At 39.0% G+C, this 26,567-nt stretch overlaps 1 protein-coding gene across 1 annotated transcript; it reads right to left on the minus strand.

The window, feature by feature from the left end:
- Nucleotides 1–218: 218 nt before the first annotated feature.
- On the minus strand, nt 219–26,298 carry LOC128361700 (desmoglein-2-like protein). Its single transcript, XM_053322244.1, has 14 exons — nt 26,236–26,298; nt 14,596–14,724; nt 11,592–11,744; nt 10,611–10,752; nt 9,481–9,650; nt 9,193–9,327; nt 8,829–9,014; nt 6,892–7,502; nt 5,981–6,123; nt 5,467–5,688; nt 3,918–4,181; nt 3,572–3,693; nt 2,354–2,632; nt 219–1,895 (listed from the first exon to the last, which is right to left on the minus strand). The coding sequence occupies exons 1-14, from the start codon at nt 26,296–26,298 to the stop codon at nt 219–221; spliced, it is 4,296 nt and encodes a 1,431-aa protein (XP_053178219.1).
- Between the last annotated feature and the right edge of the window lie 269 nt (nt 26,299–26,567).

Consider the following 26,567-nt stretch of genomic DNA (forward strand, 5'->3'; position numbering starts at 1 on the left):
AGCTGGTGGTTGTTCTGTTAAAGCCCATGAGGCTGGTGGATGACTGGCTGATGCTGACATCATTTAGGTGATATTTTCCTTAGAGTTTATAAAAACATATTCTATAAAAATATATATTAACCAATTTTCCAGCATATAACATTGCAAGGCATTTTGTAAGGCTTTCAGAGTGATGTGAAACCTGTCTCTGCTGATAGAATCGGCAGAGTGCTGCTCTCCTATTCTGTGACCACCACCTGCCCTACTTCATATCCTGCTGCTCCCACACCGATTTGTCCACCTGTGCCGTCTGATACCATTGACTGATTGTGGCTATTCTCAGTTCTCTCCATGAACACTACCTGCCCTACTTTATATCCTGCTGCTCCCAAACCATTGGTTTCAGCTGACAGAATCGGCAGAGTGCTGCTCTCCTCAGTTATTTCTGTGATCCCTACATGCCCAACTTCATATTCTGCTGCTCCTACACTGAATTGTCTACCTGTCTCAATTGATGCAGTTGACTGATTGCTGCTCTTCTCAGCTATTTCTGTGACCACTACCTGCCCTACTCCATATCCTGCTGCTCCCACACCGATTTGTCCACCTGTGCCGTCTGACACCATTGACTGATTGTGGCTATTCTCAGTTCTCTCCATGAACACTACCTGCCCTACTTTATATCCTGCTGCTCCCAAACCATTGGTTTCAGCTGACAGAATCGGCAGAGTGCTGCTCTCCTCAGTTATTTCTGTGATCCCTACATGCCCAACTTCATATTCTGCTGCTCCTACACTGAATTGTCTACCTGTCTCAATTGAGGCAGTTGACTGATTGCTGCTCTTCTCAGCTATTTCTGTGACCACTACCTGCCCTACTCCATATCCTGCTGCTCCCACACCGATTTGTCCACCTGTCCCTGCGGATGCAATTGGCCGAGTTTTTCTCTTCTTAGCTCTCTCTGTGATCACTACTTGCCCTACTCCATATCCTGCTGCTCCCACACCAACTTGTCCACCTGTTTCAGCTGATAGAATTGGCAGAGTGCTGCTCTTCTCAGCTCCTTCTGTGAACACTACCTGCCCTACTCCATATCCTGCTGTTCCCAAACCAATTTGTCCACCTATCAGTGTGATGTTCTGAGCGGCTGGCAGCATCCCTATGTTAGTATGACACCACTCAGCCTTAGCTCCACCTTCTGACTTGATTTGACTGCCCTTCTTGACACCCTTTGCTGCACCTGAGCCCTCAGAGGCCCTCCTTGAGCATGTGCCCACTCTCTGGTTCCCCTCTGACAATCTCCTCAACCTGGTTCCAATGACAGTTGAAGTCCCAGACGTGTTTCCCCCTTGCAGGATGTGCTCAGTGTATCCCGAGTGTCCATTAACCAGAATCATACCCTGCAGGTTGTTGACAGGCGCTTGCACCATCACTGTGCTTTGAAGCTGTGGCTGGACCATATAGTGCATCTGCTGCACCACAGGGGTGGTGGTGTAGTAGACAGGCTGCTGTTGCAGTACAAGAGTTTGACCAGCAGAGGGAGTCACAGTTGTGCTAATAGACTGGCCATGCATGTGGCTGGTGGATGACTGGTTGACGCTGACGTTTAGGTGATCCTCAAGGGTCTCACTATGGATGTTGAGCTGTTCAGTCTCCAGTGAGGGCACAACAATATTGTCAACTTTATCTACTTGTTGAATGGCAATACTCTTAGCTGCCAAAGGCATTGGAGGCCTAGGAGGAGAACAGAGGTCAGCTAGGGTCTTGAACTTTGGCCCGAGGTCATCAAGAAACTGGAGGTCATCATCAAACTCCATGAGGTTGTAGGTGTCCAATGAGCCATCAGAGGAGCCCTCGTATTCAAATCCCAACAGACAATCGCTTGCTGCATGCTTCTCCGCTGCACAACTCGCCTTCTGCAGAGAGATAAACATTAAAGTGAAAAAAAGAAAGGCATGTTACTCTTGACACTCCCAGTTCTTCAGAAATTATTCTACACATTTACAGCTCTATATTTATATTCTGGGGCTCAACTGTACATATTGGAGCTGGACAATGCAAACATCCTCAGCAACAAAGAACCAACCAAATTTATGTCCATTTATTGACATATAAACAAGCTCATATCTTCTTGTTGAGAAATTAAAAAACTGAAACCTGTGCTTTATCTTACAGGGAGAATTTTTACACATGTTCACCACAGCCATTTCGGACTTCCAACATTATAACAGTATCAAAATGACAGAAAATCACCTTGGGAGTTGTGGTTAACTTGTACCCTAGAGTTTTTATGTCTACGGTCTTGTACTTTTGACTGTTAATGAAAGAACCAGGTACAGAACAGGCTCTGATGTATTCTATAGAGGTAACTCACCTGTGAGTAGTACTGATACAGAAACATATCGGGGAGAGCAATGTCAGTCATGCCTCCATACTGTGCATGTTCCTCCAGTGCAGCAAAGTAGATGTCTCTCTCCCTGGACTCTTCATAACCCATCTCCTGGATCATGCCGTTGGCCATGTAAGTGTTGCCATAGTTAAGCGTCAGGAGGGAAGGGATGTTTTCTCTGGGCATGGCAGCTGATTTGCTGAGTTGGACAGAGGCCATGACAGGATGTGTCATCTGGACTGGTGCACTAAGTAGAGGGACATCCTGAAGCAAACAAGGACACAGGTAGAGAAAAGACACAGTCATTTTAAATTGAATTCTAATATTATTTTCTTATTTCATAATTTATTATTACGTTTTGTTGTATTTTTACACTTCTGCATTGTGTTCATGGGAGCAAACACCAAGACTCTTTCTTTGCATGCTGCACACTTGGCAGACAGATTCTGATGTCTTTGTGGGTCCTGTTTTCATGAATGTATCATTTATGTACAAACATGCACTTGGAAATTTCTTTTGCAGGTATCACTTCATGCATGTGTTGCTCTCATAAAAATAGAATGAAGTTGATATGATAAACACAGGACAAGACTAATAATCTCCTCACTGAGTCCCATACCTGGAACAAAATGCTTGTTGCAGCATGAGCTACTGTGCTGCTTACAACCTGACATTCTTAAACTATATGGACATAATGGACTACTTCACTGAAGTTTTACAGCATAAACTTGAAAGACGTATAGAATACACAGAAATGAATGACCAGATTGACGCGAGAAATGCCACAGAGGTTTGATGGATTGTTTGACCATGGTGCTATTTTAGATTTTGCCAAGCAATTGCATTGCTTCCCTGTAGTAACAGAGTGTAGATGGAACCCATCACCTCCACATGTATGTAAAGAATCAGTCTAGTAAGAGGGAAAACTTTAGCAGGTGTGAATTACAGATACTGGTTAGAGTGAGCAAACTCTGCTTTTTAGTTACCACTATAGTTATTAATCATATGAGGTTTGGATCTAAATGTGTCTACTTGCTGATTATCATACAGCAATATAATTTTTACTCTGTCTACCTTGTGCAACTTTATATTCAAGCAACTGTTGTGTCTTAGCATGTGCTATCCCTTCTTTATGTAATATTCAACCTACAGGACACAATAATATCAATAAAAATCCTGTCTAGCTCATAGTATATATGTTACCTTGTCCTCTCCTCGCCCCTCTGTGTGATAGATCATCAAGTGATCAATGGTGTCAAAAGGGAGCTCAGAGAAGCTGATTGGCACTGCTCCACATGAACACGTTATCAGTAAGAGACCTATGACTGAAATACACAACCATAACAACATAAAAAATTCATTAATGAACAAAAACCGTTGAAAACAATTCAAACACAGCAAGGAAAATTAGCTTGATTTTTAGTTTTTGGATATTACAGTGTTTTAATCCAAAACTACAACATCTCTCAGAATTAACGGTTCAAACAGTAGTACTAGAACATAAGGTATTTGTGAGGTTGTAAGTCATACTAAGTTAACTCATACGCACCTAGCAGCGTCACAAGTCCCAGGATCACTGCCCCTATTCCCGCTCCTGTCAATGTGTATGATGCTTTCCTGAGAACACCTTCTGAGAAAAGAACGTTTGTACCATTTGAAACTTTCAAGGCGGTCTCCACGCCCTCACAGGAGAACACATGCAGTTTCAAGACCTGGTCAGAGCAGGCGAAACCCTGCTGGTCCTTGATGATCAGGGGAACCTCATAGTAGCCAGGCCACAGTGGTTCCAAAGCCCTAAGGGATGTGCTGGTACCTAAGAGCAAGAAAGAGAGGAGTCTTACCATTCCACTGCAGGAAAAGATAGTATATTACCGTAGATAATGCTTAATTTTTTCTACTGTTGATGTGACTAGTGGTCTGTTTGGTCAATTTACATCTGTTGTGCTCCAGGGCTGCTGTGTAGTATGAAAATGTGATATGTTTCCAAGAAGATGATAGATATACTGTACATTTCATAATCACACCCTTTAGTTGTAGTTGGGTCAAACCTTCCCTTTGATCAACGCTTAAGTCAATGAAAGGGTATTTTCTCATGGTGAGGTTGTTTCTTTGTAGGTGGGGATACTGGAAATAATGTAGTTAGATACCTCACAATCATACTTAAGTGCAGGGATGGAGTTAGGAGGTGGCTTCTAAGCCTTCAGCCCCCAATGTTTTCTCAAAAGTCCAGAATTCCGAGAGATTCTGGTTGAAGTCACTGTTTCTGATCAGTGTTCTCAACAAATGCTATTTTTTGTTTTCCTTTTGATTTAATGCTATTTATTACTATTTATCATTGTGCATTCTTTTTGGAAAATTGTTAATAAGAACCAAAAATAAATTGCTTCTACTATTAATGTTTGCAGTAGTCATACAATACAATACAATTCAATACAATACAATACAATACAATACAATACAATGGTCGAAACTCTGTGAATTCTGTGCATGTGAACCATCCAAAGAAAACTGGCCCTGGTTCTGGGTGTTCTGGGTTAGGGTTAGGATCTCATCAACTCCTAGATCCACCCCTGCTGAAGTGCAGTACAGTACTTGAGTAAATTTACACATTTTCCTTGAAAGGCATGTATCAGAGCTAAACAGAGAGGGCAGCTACTTGTTGGCTTGCTGGAATGCTTTGGATTGTGTACTGATGTCTAACCTGTGATTATGTAAGAGAGTAAAGTGAGTAACTCTACAGATTACCAAGCCTATGTGCAGTTACTACAGTGCAAGCAGCAATACAAAGCCAGAATGCAGTGTTCTCACAGTCAGAGTTCAATTTGGTTTGGATATTTTTACATTTGTGGTTGATTCTATTTCATGATCGTTTTCTATATTGTAAGACAGATGTCATATTCTGGTCTTATTTATTTAATTGAATTACTTTTTTTTCTCCAGGCGGTACACTTCTGGGTGAAAGCACCCAGTCTTAAAGACAAAAATCTAGGAACAAAAGGCTGTCTCCTTACATTAACCACTCCTTTTTTCTGCTGCTTCCTGAAGGCTATCACAGTAAGCTAACTCTCAATACAAAAAAAATAAACAGGTATCCATACCATTTAAAGGTTCAGCCCTCCACTTCTTCATGCTCGTTTCATCCACAAAGCTGAAGGTGAAAGGGGCAGAGTTTGGGTCTCCATCCTCATCCTCTGCTGTTATGTTAACCACTTCAGTGTATGAGCAGAGTTTCTGTACAGGGTCCATCAGTGTGGGGCAGTTATCATTTGCGTCTCCCACCTGCAATGCTAATGTTCCTGTGGCTGTCTTTGAAGGCATATCTGGGAGAATCAGAAAACATAAGCAGTCAAGAAGAGAAAGCACAAGAAATCCCAGCCTGAAATCTACGTATGAGATATTAACTCTCAGCGTGATCAGAAGTTCTAGCACATATTTCACACTACTTGGAGCAATGAGACACAAAGACTGATGTTTAAAGGAACCTTAAAATATTCAAGCAGTGGTCAAAAGTCTTCACTTTCTCACCAACTCCAAAAAGCTCAGAAAACCCCAAACCTTCTGATCAGCTGTCTATATTTAAGGCTACACCAACTGTCAATGACCAGAACTTACCATTTGACAGACTCAGTATTTCAGCATAGTAGGTTCCATTAACCAAAAATGGTGACTCTCTGTCTGGGGTCTTTTGAAGTCTGACTTCTGCTGTTTCTGGGTCAATCACCAGCCAGTTGTCAGGATCGTAGCCTTTAGCATATCTGTAGGAACAGGGTGCAATGACATGACAATGACAAGTGACCTAATAAAAATGACATTCAATTGAAAAGTAAAGGTGTTATATGTATTTCTGTATATATTTTTGTTAAGACATCTCATGGATAGGCCCAAATATATAATGGTTTAACCCTTAAATAGGCAGGAGTGGAAAATGAGATGTAAAAAACATAATTTGATGTCACTAGTTATGTCATTTGCACCTAACGTAAAACATTTCCACTCATATTTTTAATATATTTTGGATTTTATGAGTTGTGTCTCCACCAGGATGTGTTGCCCTTTAAGGTATACAATGGTGATAATGGTAAAAACACTTCAATGTGTTATTTAACATAGAAAAGTGCTACGTTCTGGTCATTAATACTAGTTTATAAACTGATTTTTATAATTTTTTAAACTACCACAAGCTTCAATTCTACCAATCTAAGGCACATATACATTTAAACAACCACCTTAACCATCCTAACAGGATATTAAATAGTCTGTATCTCCTGGTGCACAGTGCCTGTTTAAGGGTTAATCAAAAATAACTTCCAGAAGCAGATGGTCACTGTTGGTTTTAGCACACAGGAGGAAATAATGCATTTGATAGGTACTTTTTCAGTGGTGGATGAATACAAATTTGTTGTTCTAGTGAGTATTTCTGTTAGCAGGACAGTTTGTGTGCAACTGTTAGTAAGATCAACTTTTTGTTAGTTAATGCATTAATGCAGTTTTTTAGCTACAAAGAGAATATGAACTCATCTCACCGAACATTATCTGCAGGTTCTCCAGTGTCTGCATCACTGGCTCTGAAGACAGTGAGCAACTTGTTTTTGGGATTGTCCTTTGGATTCTCTGAAACAGCCACAGGCTTCACTGGAGGTCTAAAGACAGCCCCCTCAGGCTCATTCAGCACTGCGATATTCACTGCATATACTTTTTTGTAAGTCTTCAATCCAACTACTCCTCCACCTGGTCCTCCACCTCCACCTGGTCCACCTGGTCCTCCACCTCCACCTGGTCCTCCACCTCCACCTGGTCTACCTGGTCCTCCACCTCCACCTGGTCTACCTGGTCTTCCACCTCCACCTGGTCTACCTGGTCCACCTGGTCCTCCAACTCCACCTGGTCCACCTGGTCCTCCCCCTCCTCCTCCTCCACCTCCACCGCCTCCTCCACCGCCTCCTCCACCCCCGCCGCCTCCACCTCCACCGCCTCCTCCACCACCACCGCCTCCACCACCACCTCCACCGCCTCCTCCTCCTCCTCCACCTCCTCCACCTGGTCCTCCATCTCCACCATCACCCCCCGCAGGAGGGGCAACATTGGCTACTACCACTCCAAGTTGGATATTAGGGTTTTCTTCAAAATCAACAGGCTGGAATATAAAACAAAATTGAATTGTGAGTGTGTGTATGTATATATAGTGTTCCAACTATTCAATGAAACCAGGTGTCCCATATGTTGGGGCAGTTTTACTACAATAAATAATGATACAATAAATAATACTTAAATTGACTAAAGTATAGCTCAATAACAGAATCAGATCATCACGGGTTTAGATGTATATGACCATAAATGGATGAGACTTAGTATCTGAAATGAATTGAAGGAAAAAATGTGAAGTTATTTGAACTTGGTGAGGTTTCTCTGATGATGCCAATACAAATTTCTCCAGGCCTATACAACAATAACTGCCATTTCAAGTCTTCTCTCTAGCCTCTAATTATTGCATTCTGTAGAGGGGAAGTTTTTATCCATCAATAGAGAGACAGAAAGCTCACGCAACGTTTGACACTTGTTGTGGAAGAAGGGAGCAGAGAGAGAAAGAGAGCGAGAAGTGAGCTTAAAACATTATGATAGCAAAGTTCATTCACAGGCTTGTTTTGCTAGAGGAGCCTCAGATAGCCTTGGCACGATACATTTTCACACATCATTTAATGTCAACAGTAAGTCTTGCAAAAACAACCTTGTAATGACAGGATGTTAAGTTGCGACACACATGTAGTTTCTATTTGCTTTTGCTTAATATTTATTCATTCATGAGTTGGCATGAGTGCTGGTCGGATTATTATCGTAAAACGTTTCCTAACCTCTTCTTCTCCAGTTGCTCCAAAAGAAGAATAAGATTTGATATTGACCTGATACAGTATGAGAAGATTGATCTTCTCAACACCCTAAAAATGAGCTCTGAGATATTCAGTTTATTAAAGTGATTAACAAGACTTTCTGTGCACGTTTCAGCTTTACGTTAACCCCAACCGGTCGAGGCAGATGTCCGCCCACTTCTGAGTCTGGTTCTGCCTGAGGTTTCTTCCTGTTAAAAGGGAGTTTATTCTTGCCACTGTTGCTCATGTGGGAATGTTGGGTCTCTTTAAAGTTAAAACCTGAAGAGTTTGGTTTAGAACCTGCTCTATGTGTAAAGTGCCTTGAGATAACTTTGTTGTGATTTGGCGCTATACAAATAAAGATTGATTGATTGATTGATTGTTGGAATTCAATTTGTGTGTAAAGCCAGACAGAAATGCTATTGACATTGCTGTCATAAAGTGATCAGGGTGTTCATCAGGGCGTGCATGTCTGTAAGGTGCTATGGTTTTTGCCAATGATTTATGCACTCTTTTGAAGACAATTAACATTTTAAGATTAGACTGTGAGATTTGTTCAAGTTGGTTTTCCATTTTTAGACTTTTATTAGGTTTACCTTCACAAGCATGAGAACACCTTCGTTGGTTTTGGGGTCGGTCTTTACGCTAAATATCCCGTCTTCATTTCCACTAACGACATCAAAAACAGCCATCCAGTTTACATTGTGGTCCTCATCAGCATCAAGCACTTTGAACCTCAGGACCTCCACGTCGGCTTTGTTCTCCATAATACTTGCTGAATACTACAATAACACATGCAAGAAAAAGACATTTAAAAAACAGCAGTATGAATTGTATGTTCAGGCAGATAAGTGAAGAAAGCAGATAATGTACATATGTAGGCAAAGGTAGAGAGATTAAAGAAATAATTAGACATGGCTGTTCACATACAGACTGTTCTATTCAACAATAGATTGATACCTCATCTTTGTCCAATGAGGGTGTGTTATCATTGATGTCCAATATTTTGACAAGTAGTGTCCCGTTGCCTGTTTTGCCTCCAGGAGCTCCACCTATATCAGTTCCTTTAATTGTTAAGATGTAGGAACTTTGTTTCTGTGGACAACAGTAGGACCGACCAAACATTTAGTTCATTATGATGAGTATGACATGAAATCAACTATCCTATTAAACATCTACATATGTTTTTATGTAGAGCAGATACAAATTTAATGAATCACATCTCAAACATTACAAATGATTTTTCACCTCTCTATCTAAGGTTTCCTCTTTGACGTAAATAGATCCAGTGTTTTTGTCTATATAGAAGAGATGTTCCCCATCAAATGGCTCCTGTTTCAGAATGCTGTAGGCAATCTTGGTATGGTTAGTACCATTCTTGTCAGCATCAGTAGCTGTAAGCCTCCCAACTAGAGTCCCTGGAAAATAAAACCTTATCTTATAATTGAACTGATTTTAACAGTTTAATATTAGTGTTTTGCCATATAAGAAATCATGTTAAACATTTAAAGAGGTTACACTTGCACTTATACAGACATTAATTCCATTGCTGTACTGTTTCACACTTAGTGTAATTTCTAAGAATATCAGATGTCAAAATGGATATTTATTCAGTCATAAATCTACTGGGCCACATGACAGGTAACACTGTTCTCTAACCCTTGCCCTGATGTAACTTTGAGCAGCCTACACCCAAGAGGTTATGTAATTGATCCAACAGGAAGAGTATGGTTCATTTCTTAAATTATTTTAGACTGGTGGTATTTGTAATGTGATCTGGTGAACGATTCCAACAGATAAGACCGCTGTATCTAAGTGAAAATTTAGAAAAAGTTGTCCTGGGAAAGGTGGGGTGGAGATGATTAGCTGACCTTGTATTGTAATTATGAATTTGGAAGTTGAAGTTAAACACATTTTGAAAACATGCTTGAAGTAGGTTGTGAATAGATTTAAAAACAAAAGAGCAAATTTAAAAATGGTTTAAATCAAAGATACTCTGGGATTTGAATAAAGGAGTGGAACTGACAAATCTGTTAGAAAATGCTTTTTTGCTTTACAGAGTGACAATACCTTTAACAGTATTGCGGTATGACATGAAAGCATATAGCAATGTAGAATATAAGCTAAGAAGGACTTTTCTAGTTACCTGATGCCTTATTCTTCTGATGATTCCAATTTTTTATACTATCTTGTTAGAAACCAATGTTAGTGACTGAAACCTGTTCTAAAATAATATTTGCTGAATGTACATTAGGGTAAGTGTTTATTGTTTGATGGATTGTAGACATAAACATCATGTCTGAACTTTTCTTTATGTTTAGTGAGAGCTTGTTGGCTTCTTTTGGGTGTTTTGGTGGCTGCAAGAAAAATGTTTTTACCTGCAGGACTGGACTCATAGACTTCAGCCGGAGGTGCAGGGGCAAAAACAGGTGGATTATCATTCTCATCCTCCACAGTAAATGTCATTTCTATTTTTTCTTCAGCTATAGAGCCATTATCAAACCTGGCCAATCCTATCAGCTGTTGGGCAGAAGAAAACACACACAAACAAAAACATCTTCAACTAATAGCCCACAAGTTTTCATGGTTGCATGTGTGAGTGTGGCATCTTTGTAATATCACTAGACTTTTTAATTACACTTTATTTTCATTTATTGTCTTATTTTTTAGGTCGATGGTAGTTTTGGTGATTAACCCATTAATTCACAACTAGTTTAATCATTTTTGTCAGTTGTAAAGAAAATAATGTATATTTGTTGGTTTTATATCATTTGAAATGACATGTGCACATTTTTTTTTTTTTTTACCAAAACTAAGACTGAATGCTAGTGAAATGTCAAATGATGTAACCACAAAAGAATGAAAAAATATTAAAGTGTACTTTAAAAAACAAAATCATGCAAACTAGTTGATATGGTGTTTTATTGAGAATTTAGCATTTAGATTATTTGTTATAAAGTTTTTATGGTTATACTAATATAATCTCCCAGAATGGATTAAAAGCAAACATTTTATTCAGGCTCCATAAAAAAAGACTGTGTGCATGTTATTCATACATTTTTGTCAAATTTAACCCCTTTAAATTTGACTAAACCACATGGACACAAAAACCTCATTGACCCACATACCATCAATTGTACCAGTTTTGCATTGTAACATATTTCTTAATTAAGGCTCTGACTGTTTCACATCTGGTCATCTAACTCTGCCATCAACTCACTTATATTTCATATTATACATTATAGGCCTATTATATAGTATTTAGTTAGTTAGTTTCTTATTTGTGGGTAAATAAATGCATAATAAGGTTAATTACAATGTATGACTACATAACAGAGTGTGTTTTGTTGAGTACTCACAGTATAATTTTCCTGCTTCTCCCGGTCCAGTATTCCTCGCACATATACCAGTCCAATCGTATCCACAACAAACAGGTTGATTGGGTCCTTATTGGCCCCATGGCCCAGCAGAGAGTAGTGCAATTTGTTTATTTTATCCTTGTCCGACCTGATCTAAATAAAATAGTAAAACATTACTGAAGGAGCTCTGCTTTGGTTGTTTCATTCCCCCGACTGAGCTGCTGCACCCTGCAGATACTTCCATCTCAATGCAGTGGCCCTCTGCAATGAATACTTGGCCTCTGCAACTCATTCAAGAGTCAATATCAATAAAGTTCTTGCACAACGTCTTAGTGACAGGTGCTTTCAAAGTCTCATGACTTGGAAAGGAAGCAAAGAGTTCCAGTCACTGTTCATCACTTGGTAAATGGACTGTACTTATAACACTTTTGCACTCTAAGTGCTTTTACACTTCATGTGCCATTCACACACATTCATACACTGATGGAAGGGGCTACCATGCAGGGTGCCAACCTGCTCATCAGGAGCCATTTGGGCTTAAGTATCTTTCCCAAGCACACATTAACCTGTGGACTGGAGGAACCGTGAAATGAAATGCTAACCCTAACCCTAACCCTACCTCCTGAACCACAGCCAATTGTACTAATCCATGTCTATATGATCTTTATGACTGCAGATAGAAACATTGTCAGTAAAATACAAGTGATGGATAGTTCTTTGTTTCTTTTCCAATAAATATTTGTCTACCATTAAGACCATCTTATGAGTCATGGAACAGTGAGACATTTTTGAGCAAAGACTGGAATGTAATTGTACACATAAACTGGCAGAGACATCCATTTCCTTGGAAGACACGTGACATGTGAAGCTCTAAATAATCAAATGAATGATTACTAAATTCCCTTGAGCTGTATCATGTTTATGTCTTGCTGTCATTCTGCCATGATTTATTAGCACACTTCAATAGAACAGAGCCATTGTTATGAGTGATGCTTGTGCTTCTCCTGTCATGACAAGTCAAACTGTCTGTGTTGAGAAACACCAAGCATGAATAGAAATGAAAGACTCAGATTTTCAATTTTTGAATTAAAAAAACAAAACATAACAGTAAAACAACCTTCAACCACAGTGCAGGTTGGTGTTGAATTTTTTCTTTGCCCCTCTTTAATTACTTACTGAGAGCAGCCTCACATGTTGTCGTCATGCCAATGAAGTGTCTCCAACAGCAAGTTCTTTTGAGCGAATGGAGACTCTTCAAATCTAAATGTTTCCATTTAGATCTATCTGTTATGCTTGTGTAACAGGCACTAGGGACCAAGTCCGAAACCTTGGCGTGCTGATAGACTCAGATCTGACCTTCAGCAGTCACATCAAATCAATCACCAAAACAGCCTTCTATCAGCTTAAGAACATATCCAGAGTGAAGGGTTTTATGTCTCAAACAGACCAGGAGAAGTTGATTCATGCTTTCATCTCAAGTAGACTCGACTACTGTAACGGTCTTCTGACTGGACTCCCACAAAAAAGCATTAAACAGCTGCAGCTCATTCAGAACGCTGCAGCTCCAGTTTGAACCAGAACAAAGAGATCAGAGCACATTACTCCAGTTCTAAAGTCTTTACACTGGCTCCCAGTCAGTTCTAAAGTCTTTACACTGGCTCCCAGTCAGTTCTAAAGTCTTTACACTGGCTCCCAGTCAGTTCTAAAGTCTTTACACTGACTCCCAGTCAGTTCTAAAGTCTTTACACTGGCTCCCAGTCAGCTCTAAAGTCTTTACACTGGCTCCCAGTCAGTTCTAAAGTCTTTACACTGGCTCCCAGTCAGTTCTAAAGTCTTTACACTGGCTCCCAGTCAGTTCTAAAGTCTTTACACTGGCTCCCAGTCAGCTCTAAAGTCTTTACACTGGCTCCCAGTCAGTTCTAAAGTCTTTACACTGGCTCCCAGTCAGTTCTCAAGTCTTTACACTGGCTCCCAGTCAGTTCTAAAGTCTTTACACTGACTCCCAGTCAGCTATAGAATAGATTTTAAAGTTCTGCTACTGATCATCTACAAATCACTGAATGGTTTAGTCCAGAATACATAAATGACATGTTAGTAGAATATAAACCCAGTAGAGCTCTGAGATCTACTGACTCAGGTCAGATAGTTGAGCCCAGAGTTCAAACTAAACATGGTGAAGCAGCTTGTAGCTGTTATGCTGCACACAACTGGAACAAACTACCAGCAGAACTGAAATCAGCCCCAACTGTGAACACTTTTAAATCCAGGTTAAAAACATTTCTCTTCTCCTGTGCTTATGATTGAGCTCTTTTAAAGCACTTTACATTTTAATCTTTCATTTGCAGGAGGAGGAACAACCCCACTACCAAACAAGAATGTTGGCATATCTGCAAAACTCCAAATAAAATTTTATGACATATTTTTCCTGCGTGATGTACCTCAGCCTCATGCTAGAGGCCAACTCATTATATTTTACGTCCTAGTACGGGAACAACATCAAACGGAGCAGATTTATCAGGGATAATCATACTATATTATATTAGTCATCTTACCAATGGAAAAGTTTGAAAACTAAAGAAGTCATTCTGGAACACAATAAATTACCACATGGCAACTTTTATCTCTCTTGTTAATCATTTTTATTTTCTGTGCAACTGTTTCCAATTCTATGTCCCAAGGCTTGGTGTATTCATGAGTCACATAAAAAAATGCAATATAGTCTCTTCTCTAGAATACTTCAAAAGATCTGAAGACTCCTGTTGAATTATAACAAAGAAAGATCTCATGGTGGATCATGGTGACATTAGATATTACTTTTTCTCTCTCATTTGACTCTTTCACTGATTGAGTAGAAGTACTTTACAGTCATATGTATACACATTCAAGCTTTCAGTAAGAGGGTATATGTTAACTGCTTTCTGTGACTTTATGTCAATGATTTTTTTCACTGAAAACTTCAGCTTGGTGAAAAAAACAGATTTGCAACATATAGGGAACTTCTTACCTTGGCAATATAGCCATGTTTTCTGTAGTCATAGTTCTCCTTAAGACTTTTTGCGGGGACAACCCAGTCCCTCTTCTGGCGTCTCAGCTGTGTACCACTGGCTGAACTGTCTCCCAAACTGCCACACAGCTGCAGAAAGAAGAACATGCTTATGTCATGCCACTGTATGGACAGTGAATGTAACATGGGAGGAGACGCAGCTGAGGCTGTGTTTATGCTGATTATGTCACGGAATACAATTTTGGTGCTCATTTTGGCATGAAACCCCAATTGTTGTAAATCTGTTCAGCAATGTATTTTTCATTTGGATTTGTTAATGTTCACTGGCCTTTAAACACATGAATGAGCCTGAGAATGAGAAGGAGGGGTACCACAGTTTAATAACGAGCCCGTATTAATGGTTTTAGCAGCTAATGCCAGCAGCTGTGGCACCAATACATTACCATTACAGATAATTTTCATTTCTGATTGGCTGAAAGGTAGCAATATCTTCCTGGGACACTTCTGCTGAAGATGTCTACTACATGAATGTGCCAGAATTCAACTGTAGGTACTGAAAACAACAGCAGACTTGCATACCTAACTACCTAAAACCTAACCCTAACCCTTTCATCCGAAGTGCTTTACAATTTGTTTTTCATTCACCCATTCATACACACATTCACACATTAATGGCAGCAAGCCACAATGAAAAATGATGGCCTGACCACCAGGCCCAATGACAGTTTGACATATGGACAGGAGCAGCTCAGGGTCAATGATATGGAATATATAGATAATGCAGAATAGTTACATATCATAGCTTTAAATATTAAGATTTAAAATTTTCCATAGATTTTCCATATAGATATTCAGATTGCAATGACTGACCATTAGTGTGTCTGTCCTGGGGTCCATTCAGAGACCCCACCCCCTCCCCCCAACCCCAACCATCAAGGCAGCTTGTCGTCCACTTACTGTAGAGACCGGTTCTGCTTGAGGTTTCTTCCCATTAAAGGGGGGTTTTCCTTCCCACTGTCACCAAGTGCTGCTCATGTGGGAATGTTGGGTTTCTTTAAATTAAATTAAAGAGTACAGTCTAGACCTGCTGTGAGGAATGCCTTTAGATTCCATACAAACTTAACTGCAATACAGATAGACTCCTGTGTTACACGTGCAGTAATGTATAGTCAGCTCATAACATTCATGGCATATATATAATTGTGCCTGCAAGCCTTGAGGGTATGAAGGGAGAAGTACAGTACAGTATGTAGTATGTACCGTATGCGATAAGGAACTTAAATCACGTAAATATCACAATATAGTCAGTGCATGAACAAATATATATAATAACAGGATACAGAAAAAAATGTAGTTGCAAATAAAGTTGTGAAAATTATTTAGTGTGCAGTAAAGCACAAGGTATGTGGGCTTGCTTGTTATCTTGACTATAAATCAGTAACAACTATGAAAAGAAGGTGTCCTTTTCTGAACAGACATGTCCCAAACAGCTGTTTACAAGATTTGCTCATGTGGTATGCAATAATTGAAGGCATTATGCAATTTTAGTGTCACGTCCTTATCATGTTCAAAGTGACAGAGATCTTATTCAAGGCAACATTCCCCTACTTGTTTTCTTTCTTTTTTTTTACAGTCAGCATATCCAAAGCCAAATCAGGACCTAAACCATGACCATCATCTAATTTTTAAAAATCATTTTGGAGATGAGGAGATGGAGACACAATGACAGAATATAGAGTGGAATATTTTTGGTTTTACTAACAGCATTGACTTTGTCACTAATACTCTCCCATATGTGGGTTTTTCTGGTAATATTAGTTTTTGTTCTAACTCAATATATTAGTTAACCTCTTCCACTAGAACCTGATCATATTTCATTTTGTTCCTGCAGCTTTCTGCTCGTCTAAACTCTCCATTAAGACACTAAACCCTCATACTGCTGTCTGCTCCTGTTGCTCCTGTTTTCATTTACACAGTTATTCTTAGTAGATCACCTACAAAACACAAGCAAACGAAACGAGCAATCTATTGCACCGTGCACGCAATTTAGTACCCTTTATTTGGGATCTTAGTAAAGCAGGAGTACTATCTAGGAGTACTAGTGGAATGTAAATGGGGAGACCTGGTTGAGACACTTGGATATGAGTCACAGTTAGTTCAGCAGTCTGAAAGCCTGGGGAAGAAACGGTTGCACAACCTGGTAGTTATCTGCTGTACCTTCTGACAGATAACAGTGGGCCAAAAAGAATGTGTGAGAGGTGGGAGGGGTCTTTCAGAACAGAGTGAGTGTGGAAAATGTCCAGAATGGAGGAAAGAGAGACGGCATTGATTTTCTCAGCTGCCTGTATGAGTCTCTGCAGAGCTTTGCAGTCTGCGGTATAGAAGGTCCTGTGCCAGACGGTAAAGCAGCTGGTAAGGAGTGGACACATCATCATCACCTCTGTAGAAGTGGATGAATGGGTTTAGATTAACCTTCCTCAGCCACCGTCAGAAATGTAGTCTGTGCTGGGAGGGTCTTAACCATGGAATTGGTGTTGGTAGTACAGGAGAGGTCCTATGTGATGTGTACACCAAGAAATTGGGTGCTTCCCCTTTCCACTGTGTTGGGTATGTAATTTTCTCTCATCCAGATGAGTCAGGACCTATTTGATGCAAACTCCAGTGGATCCAGTGAGGCAGGGACTGGACTTGATGTGGACTAGTCGATCGAAGCACTTCATTACTACTAATGCTACAGGGTGATAGTTGCGGTTGAGGTTAGACAGCACAGTCTTTTTTGGCAATGGACGGATGGAGACAGTTTTGAAGCACTGTGGAATGACTGCTTGCCTCACGGAAATTGTTTGGAAAGACCTCTGCTAGTTGGACCGCACAGGCTTTGAGAACACATCATGGTACATGATCGGGTCCAGCAGCCTTACATGGGTCCACACTGGAAAACATCTTGTGCTTCTTGGAGACTGACAGAATACCTGGTCATCTCAAAGCATGCAAAGAATTGTGTATCTTGGAGTGAGGCATTGGTGTCACAGGGGCATAGAGGGGCCTAATGCTCTGTAATGGCCTGTACGCCCAGCTACATGCATCATGTGTCCCTTGTGTTGGTGAAGTGGTTATTGATTTTTTGGGTCCTACTCTTAGCTAAGTTAATGTCACTGGATCTTGTTGATATAATAAAGAATAAAGATAATATAATGTACTGTACTAAATAAATAAATTGTGACATTACATTATCTACACGTATGATCTCACAAATTTTTGTGTTTAATGAGTGGTCGGAACATTTTGAAAATGTTCAGAAAATGATGGAAATGACAGGGATGCTGCGGACTGTAAATGTGTGGAGTTTGTCCATCACTTCCATTGAAAGCACATTTCATATTTTAATAGTCAGAATGATTACAGTGAAGAAAACCTCTTCCACTGTTCATTTGACACCTGACTAATTAGACTTTAACAATTGTGAATCAATCCTTTAACCTGATTTAACACTTTACTTTGAAGGTGATTTTAACAGATTTTAGTCATTTTCCAGGCCCATGGCTATTTTTAGTTGTTATGTAATCAGGATAACATAGGAAAACGGGATGTCAAATTTACAGGAAGTCACAAATCAACATCGAAATCCAAAACTGCTGGTGAGACAAATCTCCTCTTTGAAGTTTGTATTAGCCTTTGAGGCGGATTTTAATAAACTGATTAAACAATGGTCTGGGGTAGAAAAAAGAGGTTTGATTATGTGGTAGAGAGGTGGCGAAAGGGAACAAAAAGAGCAGGAAGTGTTGAAGATAGATATGGTGCAGTATGTACAGTAGCAGAGCAGTTTTAAGAATGAAATACTGTCGAGTTGATGAACTTGAAAAAAGTTTGACCTTTTAACCTTTTTTTTCACATTCAATACATACATCAAATGAACCGATCAGAATACTTTTTCAATTTAAAAGCCTTTCTTTAGCATTTCATATTTGTGGCTTCCACCTCTCAAATATACAGACACACGAGTATGAACTCACCATGAGAGTCAGGTGCAGTATCAAAACAACAGATATGGTCTCCATGTCTGTCAGGTAGCAGCAGGAGTCTGGGCTTCCTGCTGCTGCTCACTGGGTGAACACTGTTCCTTGAAGCAGAGTGAAGTTTGATGTAATGTTACAAAAGCTCCTGATACCAACGAGGACTGTAAAGAGTCTCCTCTCTCCCTGCAGCTGCCTCTCCCTTTCCTCTTATATGTCAGTGCCCTTACCACCCCCCTCCCCCACACACCCTCCAACCCCTCCCACCTCACAACTCCTCCAACACTCTCACTACTGTGTTTACAGATTATGGCGTGCAAACTCAAAAGGCACATGACCTTATCTCAATGAAATGAAAATGGTTTCAATGGAAGTTGATGAATTAGTCATCCTTGTATTGACTGTATTAACAAAACAATCTTCTAGCATATCACATCATCAATAGAAGTCAGAAGTCATTATCATTGAAGTTACTCTTACATAACTGAACATCAGCGTTTTAGTATTGTAATTGTGAGCATGTTGCGATGCTGGTATATGCATTTAAAATCAGATTAAGCTAGACTACTGCATAGATTGATATTAGATATATTGGATCTTTTCACCAAATACCACATGATAGAATATGTTGCCCTTAAAGGGACATGGGCAAAACAAGGGGAAAGAAAACATTCCACTAAATATAACCCTTTCCTGGTCCTTGGTTTTTGTTGATTTGACACAAGATAAGACAGATCAGAGAGCTAGCAAAACAGATCAGCCTTTCTCCCTGGAGCATGAAGTACACTGCACCTGTAGCCCTTTATTAAGTTTTAATATTTATTCAGGCAAGAATTACCAGTTTGTGTTCAATTTGTCCATATAACGTGTGTTTGTAATTCTGCTTCGACGTTTTTGGAAATGTGAGGAGACTGTGGCCAGGTAAGACCGGCTGGTCATCTCAGACACTAGCAGCCAGAATTAGCATAGGAACAATTATTTATTGTATGCACATTATAGCATTTTGAATGCCTGTGACCCCTTATACTCCATAGTATACAGCGTAATGTATCTATTTGTATTCCTATCAACCACTGGATCAATTCATACAGACAGTGGCGGCTGCTGGTGTTTTAAACAGGGGAAGCTCACTTTACATCTTCATTATAAAACGTGTCATATTGAAGCGAGGCAGTTACAATAAAAGGAGTGTTTAATTGAGGCTGTTGTATGCTTCATCTATGCCATAGAACCACATCAACACACAAACACTTAACACCTGAATTATTCAACATAAACGTGTTAATTCATATTTAATATATAAGACCTAATCTAATCTAATTAATTAGACCAATAATATTGTTTTCTGTACCATTTTGCAATGTAACTCTCCTCTCTGCTCGGACTGCAACTGGAACTGCTGTACGAGGCTGCTGTGAACCTGACTGTGAGTGCTTTGGGACGGGGGGGGGGCAGGGCTCACAGCAGCACCCGCTGCTCGTTGAGGACAGAGTGATACGTGCTTTCATGTCAGAGTCTCCAAAACATCAGAAAACTCTCTAATAACACCAGAAAAACTCGCTAGATATGTCGATAGTCGCCTTTGAGAAAAAAAGTCGCCAAGAAGAGTTGGAAAGTCGCCAGATTTAGCGAGAAAGTCAAGTTACATTAGCAAAACTACACTAAGAAGAGTCAGCCTATCCAAAGCTGTCTGTCAAGGGCTTTGAGCTCTATAAAACATTTCATCCAATCATCATACAGAAGCAGAGCGTCCGACCCCGCCCACTGCTCCATTGACCGCCAGAGACGCTCAGCGTCCAGGGGCGGGACGAGTTTGTCGCATTATCCAATGAGCGTCTTATCCTGGCTTGTCCCGCCCTAGCCAAAACAGCTGTTGGGAGAAGCTTCATTGAACACCGTTGACACTCAGCGTCCGCAGCGGACTGCAAGTGTGTGATAGGGAGATCACGTTGGAAAATAACAGCTGGTTACAGGATGTCATAGTTGTAAAATTGAACGCATTCAAGTGCAGATTTGATGTAAATATAATTTTAGTGTGAATTTAATATGACAGTTGTGACGATTTATTTGATGAAATTTTAGGGGAAGCTGAGCTTCCCTTGTTGTCTCAGAGCAATCGCCACTGGATTGTTCAAAATGGTTGGGATAATTTGAATGCATTTTCTTAAGAATTAACTATAGCTAAGTTTTATAGGCATACATATGAGCTGAGCGTGCCAAAGCAAGAAAGAACTGCTGGAGGCCTGATGTACTAAAAGTGCATGTGTACGTATGCAAACTTGACATCAGAAAAAAATATGCAAGCTGACCTACTAACGCAGCGTACTGAGGTTTGTGCCTTTCAACTGTGTAAGATAATACGCACTGTCCATTTAGTACATTTGTCATAATGAATATATAATATGTGGCATTTTAACCCCAGTGTGTAAAATACAGGGAGGAGAAAATGTAAATACACGGTCGCCCATAAAGTTGGAAAAAAATATTTTTTATTTCTTCTCATGGACAGATTGTGACAATGTGATTTATTCTTGATAGGTAAAGTGTATATATTCTCAAAATTGTATTGATCAATCTCATTGCACCTGCTCAAAGGTGACTACTGATATAAAAAGAGGAATGTGTCTGAAAACAAAATTATTACAACTTTATGGGCGACCATGTATCTTATTTACGCATTGTGATTTTCCAAACCTGAAGGTATTTTTTCTGACGCTAACTGCATCTATAAATACTAACAGCAACTTCATCACTAATACTCTCCCATATGTGGGTTTTTCTGGTAATATTAGTTTTTGTTCTAACTCAATATATTAGTTAACCTCTTCCACTAGAACCTGATCACATTTCATTTTGTTCCTGCAGCTTTCTGCTCGTCTAAACTCTCCATTAAGACACTAAACCCTCATACTGTTGTCTGCTCCTGTTGCTCCTGTTTTCATTTACACAGTTATTCTTAGTAGATCACCTGCAAAACACAAGCAAACGAAACGAGCAATCTATTGCACCGTGCACGCAATTTAGTACCCTTTATTTGGGATCTTAGTAAATCAGGTCCTTAGTATTCACTGCGTGTCAATATTCACCTTAGTATTTCTAATGAAGATTCTCCCATTTGTTCAACCATTGCTCACCTTCAAATGTAAAGACTCCTTCCAGTTTGACAATATATGTAAAATACTTAGATTACCTTGTTTAAATGATTAACTTCTCATAAAACAAAATCCAGAATCTATTACGATACAAATAATGTTCATTTCAAAATTTGAACTGCTAGACACCAGAAAATCCCTTTCTTAATTTATGGGCACTGTGTTCTGGACCAGAATTGGATCCAAACCTGTAACATGCTTGTACATGTTAAACTGACATTTAAGATGAGCAGTAAAAGTTTCAGCCTTTGAATGTGACACCAAACAAATATGTCGCTCTGCACAATGAAGAGAACAAACAACCAAAGAAGAGAAACTTGTTTTTGAGTGGAGTGGAAGCTTTTATTCTCAGTTTATATCTTAGAGTCTTTGATTTACAACATTACACAGTGTTCATCCTTCATAAAAGGTGGATAAAACTAGAGTCAGACTTGGTGGGCGTATGTCCCATCTCATACCATGGAACAATACAAGTTTAATTGAATAGCTGACTAACTGACTACCAAAACCACTAGTCGAAACTATGCGTCATTGTACCTTAATTATTTATCTGTGGGTTTAGCATGGTGCACTAACATAGACTATGACAAATAGTCTTCTGTGACTTCACTCACTGGTTTGAGGACTGCCATTTTAAAGCTTTGAGTTTAGCGATTTGACCATTGCCATCTTTGAGTTTTGGAGCCCACTCCAAAAGGTAAGATCTGTGCACTTACAGTCTGTGGTTAATTGTGATAATGCTAATAATGCACAGCCAAATGCTGAACCAGACTTTTTAAGGTGACCAAAATATTATAAATAACTTTAATGAAAACATACTAGAGACTAGCAACATATACTCACGCCTGCCAACAGGAGGGGACAACAGGGTCAGTTGTCCCGAGTCCTGGGTTGGGAGAAAGCCTGGTAAAGGCAAGTACAATTATGTGTGGGGAAATAAACATCAGGTTCTTATCCTGGGAGTTGAAGAGCTCAGTGTAGTGGCCGGCCACAACTTCAAGAATGTGGTATGAAGACAGCTGAAAACCAAGTTCAAATTGGATACTGAAGATGACTTTGCAGACTTGGTAACTATCAAGTACTGCATATTAGATCCCAAGTTTAAATACTTCCTCGTGGAGAGCACCAGAGTGGAGGTAAATGAGTTATATATATTATGGTTATATTCATTAGTTTATTTGTTGTTAATATTATAGTCACACAGGAGTGTATTTGACATGACATGGTAGGTAGGTGAGGCCCCATGTTGAAGGTGCATGTCCAGCAAACCCAAAAAACTCAATCATCAACATTTGACTTTTAATATATTATATAATTGGATATCTAAATTGAAAGCTAAGACTTTTGGCATCATCATGGCTAAGCTTGCTAAAAACTACCTAGCTATCCCAGCTGCCAATACCGTGTGAGACAGTTTTCTTCTTGGCTGGGAACACCGGTGTACAAGACACACCTTTAACGCACATGTTTTCAAAAGTGGGGTGGGTCTTATAAACCGGTCTGTCCTATTCACCAGTAAAATACAGAGAGATGTTGGATCTGCATATGATCATAGGTATGTAAAGTTCTGTCCACACTGAGAACAATAACTATAACTATGAAGATAATGATATGAACGTCAACACTTATGAACTATAACATCCTATAAACAGCTGTGTCAAGCACGCGCTACTCACTCCAGCTGTGTCTGCACTGAAAAAAGTGACTTTTTGGTGCAGTAAACTCTATTAGAGTATAGAGTATAATTTCTACCTTGTATTTTTAAGATTCAGTAAGAATCCCCCATAATTCATGTAACGTAATACATGAATTATGGGGGAAGAGTTTTACTTTGGTTTCCTCATACTATTTAAATGTTTAATAGTTGCATGTACATAAACCTAGAAATACTACATAAACTTTATGTGCAGTGAGAGTTCAGGTGTAATATTCCTTTAGAATGACGTAACTTCCTGTAGGGCCTGCTGGAAAATAAACAAATGTCCGACTGAGCTGAAAGCGTCCGAGTGATTCTGAGACTGTCTATTAATGTATAGTGACATAACACTTTACTCTGAAAGTGGAGCGTTTTGAAACGCATGCACGACGCATGCGCACAGTACAACAGGACTGACTGCTCCGGACGTTACAGGGTCACAGAGCAAGGTGTAGCATGTACAACGGTCATTTCGCAGGTAAGTTATTACCGTTCTGTTTTAAATTTGTGATAATATATAAGTCTGCATGTAGTTTGATGCAAGATATGTCACTGTAAGTGATAAGTTAATTTAAAGTTAGCATAGCGCACAACGCTGAAGTTAGCTTCTGATTCGCCAGCCTCCGATTCGGCACATAAGGGGAAAGTTAAGGGGGAATGAATTTAAAATGAATGAATGAATAAAATTAATGAATCATAAAACCACAGTCCCTGATTTGTGAAACCCTTAATCTATTTGTGAAAATGCTATAAAGGCACATTTCACTGTTTGTTCTTTTTTTGGACTGTAGACCTCATTAGACCAGGTCCAGATTAAAAACCATTGACCCTTGACTTCTCAAATCTGGACTATATTATCCTACAAACCCGGTTTTTATGAATCTTCAGGGTCTGTAGGATAATCTAGTCCAAATTTGAGAAGTCTATGGCCAGTGGTTTTTAATCTGGACCTGGTCTAATGAGGTGACATATTGAACAGAAACGGTGAAATTTTCCCTTTAGCATTTTCACAAATAAAAAAACACACAATAATAGGTTTCAGACAAAGTTAATGTCTTACCTAAAATATCTAAAATGTTTTCACATCAAGAAGTGTCACAAAAACCTGACAATTAGTGGGCAAACAGTCGCATTGCACGGAGCAATTGCACATTGGTCCCTGCTGACCTGTAAGTGGGAGGGCTGCAGTCTTTCCCGATAAAACTAACTAAGGTTAGGGGGGGGGGGGACAAAATGTTCATGATACAGTTTATTTCTTATGAAGTCTTATTAAAATATTTTTCTATCGATCAACAGGAAGCTAATCAGAAAATAATGTATGCATGATATGATATTGTTTAGTTATTTTCCCTTATTCATCCATCATAACGTAATATTAAAATTGTGACTGAATATACTGTGTTTTTAAAGATAGTGACTACAGTACAAATATATATTCAACTTTTGCTTCACATAAAAGTAGGAAGTACAATCCTCACTGCATTGAAGATTTTATAAATACTGTATTCCAGACACATTCAAGTCAGGCAAGTGAGGTAACAGAGGATAGTAGTTTGATTGAAAGTGAAGTTAAACGTTAAATGTTCTTGAATATCTGAGTATTATCTTTCTGTAATGAACGTTTTTCACTGCATATTTGAAAAGCACTATTCCAGATCTGTACTACATATACAGAAGTATTGGGACACCTGCACAATCTAATGCAATATTTATTTCCAGTACAACAGCTCTGCCAGCTTCTACTGTTGTTAACCTTCTACATGCTCAGTTTTTATTTCCATTGTCAGTAAGGTGATCATTCCACTTTATGTTTATTACTCAAGTTGTGGTGGATGGTGCTGCTCTACCATTATAGTGCATTATATTGACAGTGTTCCTAATATTTTGCCCCAGTAGTGTATATTGGATGTGTATACTGTGTAATACTGTCTGTTTGTTCTTTTTATGTTTTCATGCCAATGTTACATTTAAAAGATTGGGCAATTCAGTCCACAATAGTAGTGGATTTACTTTGACTGTTCTTGTTTGTTAAACTGTTTAAAATGAAAAATAAACAGTTTAATTGCATTGTAATATAGTTGTGTGATATGTGATAAATATATATTAAATGCATTAGAGTATTGGTTACATTTATTTGGTAACATTTATCAAAAGAAAACTGGCAATGATTACCTCATTTTAGTGAGTAATGTAACGTAACCAAGTAAATTAAAATGTCAAGCACAAGAAAATCATTCAAATCTACTCAATGACTTCATAACAGTAAATACTACAGATATATAACATGTACTTAAAATCATTTTCCTGCCTATGAAAAACAAGTAGACTTTACTTAATTTGTTTAAATAAATATAACTTCATCTTGGATGGACAGGAAGTAATCGAGGGAGAAAACGAGAGAAAATGAAATGAAGCTGAATTTATCTGCAAATCAGTTTAATTTTAGTTAGTTTTACATTGTTCATTGTAGTTTTTATTTAGTTTTCGTTTTTTTTATTGTAGTTTTTATTTTAATTTCAGTTAACTTAAATTATTTTTTCATTGCTAGTTTTAGTTTGTCTTAGTTTTCGTTAACTATAATAACCCTGGTCTTTATAAATGAATAGTTACTGGTGCATTCAAATAAACCAGTCTTTAATAGAAAAGTGTTTTTCCCAGCATGAGAACCTTCCAAAATAACTGTGTCTTATACACCAGTGTGATTTATACATTGTTTTTTATGGTACCACAATTACCTGGCAGTAAGCAAACTTACACCCAGCTCCAGGCATGCCCTTACCTTTTGGAACGCCAATCTGGAGTGCAGCACAAGGATGTTGGCGAGAGCGAGTAGCTTAGGCATGTTTAGGCACATTTTTAAGTTGGTGAGGTTGCTCCAGTAGTTTTACTAGTTATATCGAAACTGATCTTGTATTTCAAACGGTTGGAGCATGTAATCATAGTGTGGGTGATGTTGACGATGATAAAGGTGGACATAACACTGATTTGTTTGAATAATCATTTTCCACATTATGCTATATAATAAACAGAATTTAAGGTATTCAGAGAAGGAAAGACTACCGCAAAAAGGCAGTTGCGTTTTTAAAACTTTACTGGTTGTATTTTAGCACT

This window comes from Scomber japonicus, chromosome 7 (genome assembly GCF_027409825.1).
Source record: "Scomber japonicus isolate fScoJap1 chromosome 7, fScoJap1.pri, whole genome shotgun sequence".
NCBI lineage: Eukaryota > Metazoa > Chordata > Actinopteri > Scombriformes > Scombridae > Scomber > Scomber japonicus.

Coding starts and splice junctions, on each gene's coding strand:
- LOC128361700 (XM_053322244.1), bottom strand. CDS start 26,298: ATGCCTAAGCTACTCGCTCTCGCCAACATCCTTGTGCTGCACTCCAGA. Junction 4,182..5,466: donor GAGGGCTGAACCTTTAAATG/GTATGGATACCT, acceptor TCTTGCTCTTAG/GTACCAGCACATCCCTTAGG. Junction 3,694..3,917: donor GGGACTTGTGACGCTGCTAG/GTGCGTATGAGT, acceptor TGTGTATTTCAG/TCATAGGTCTCTTACTGATA.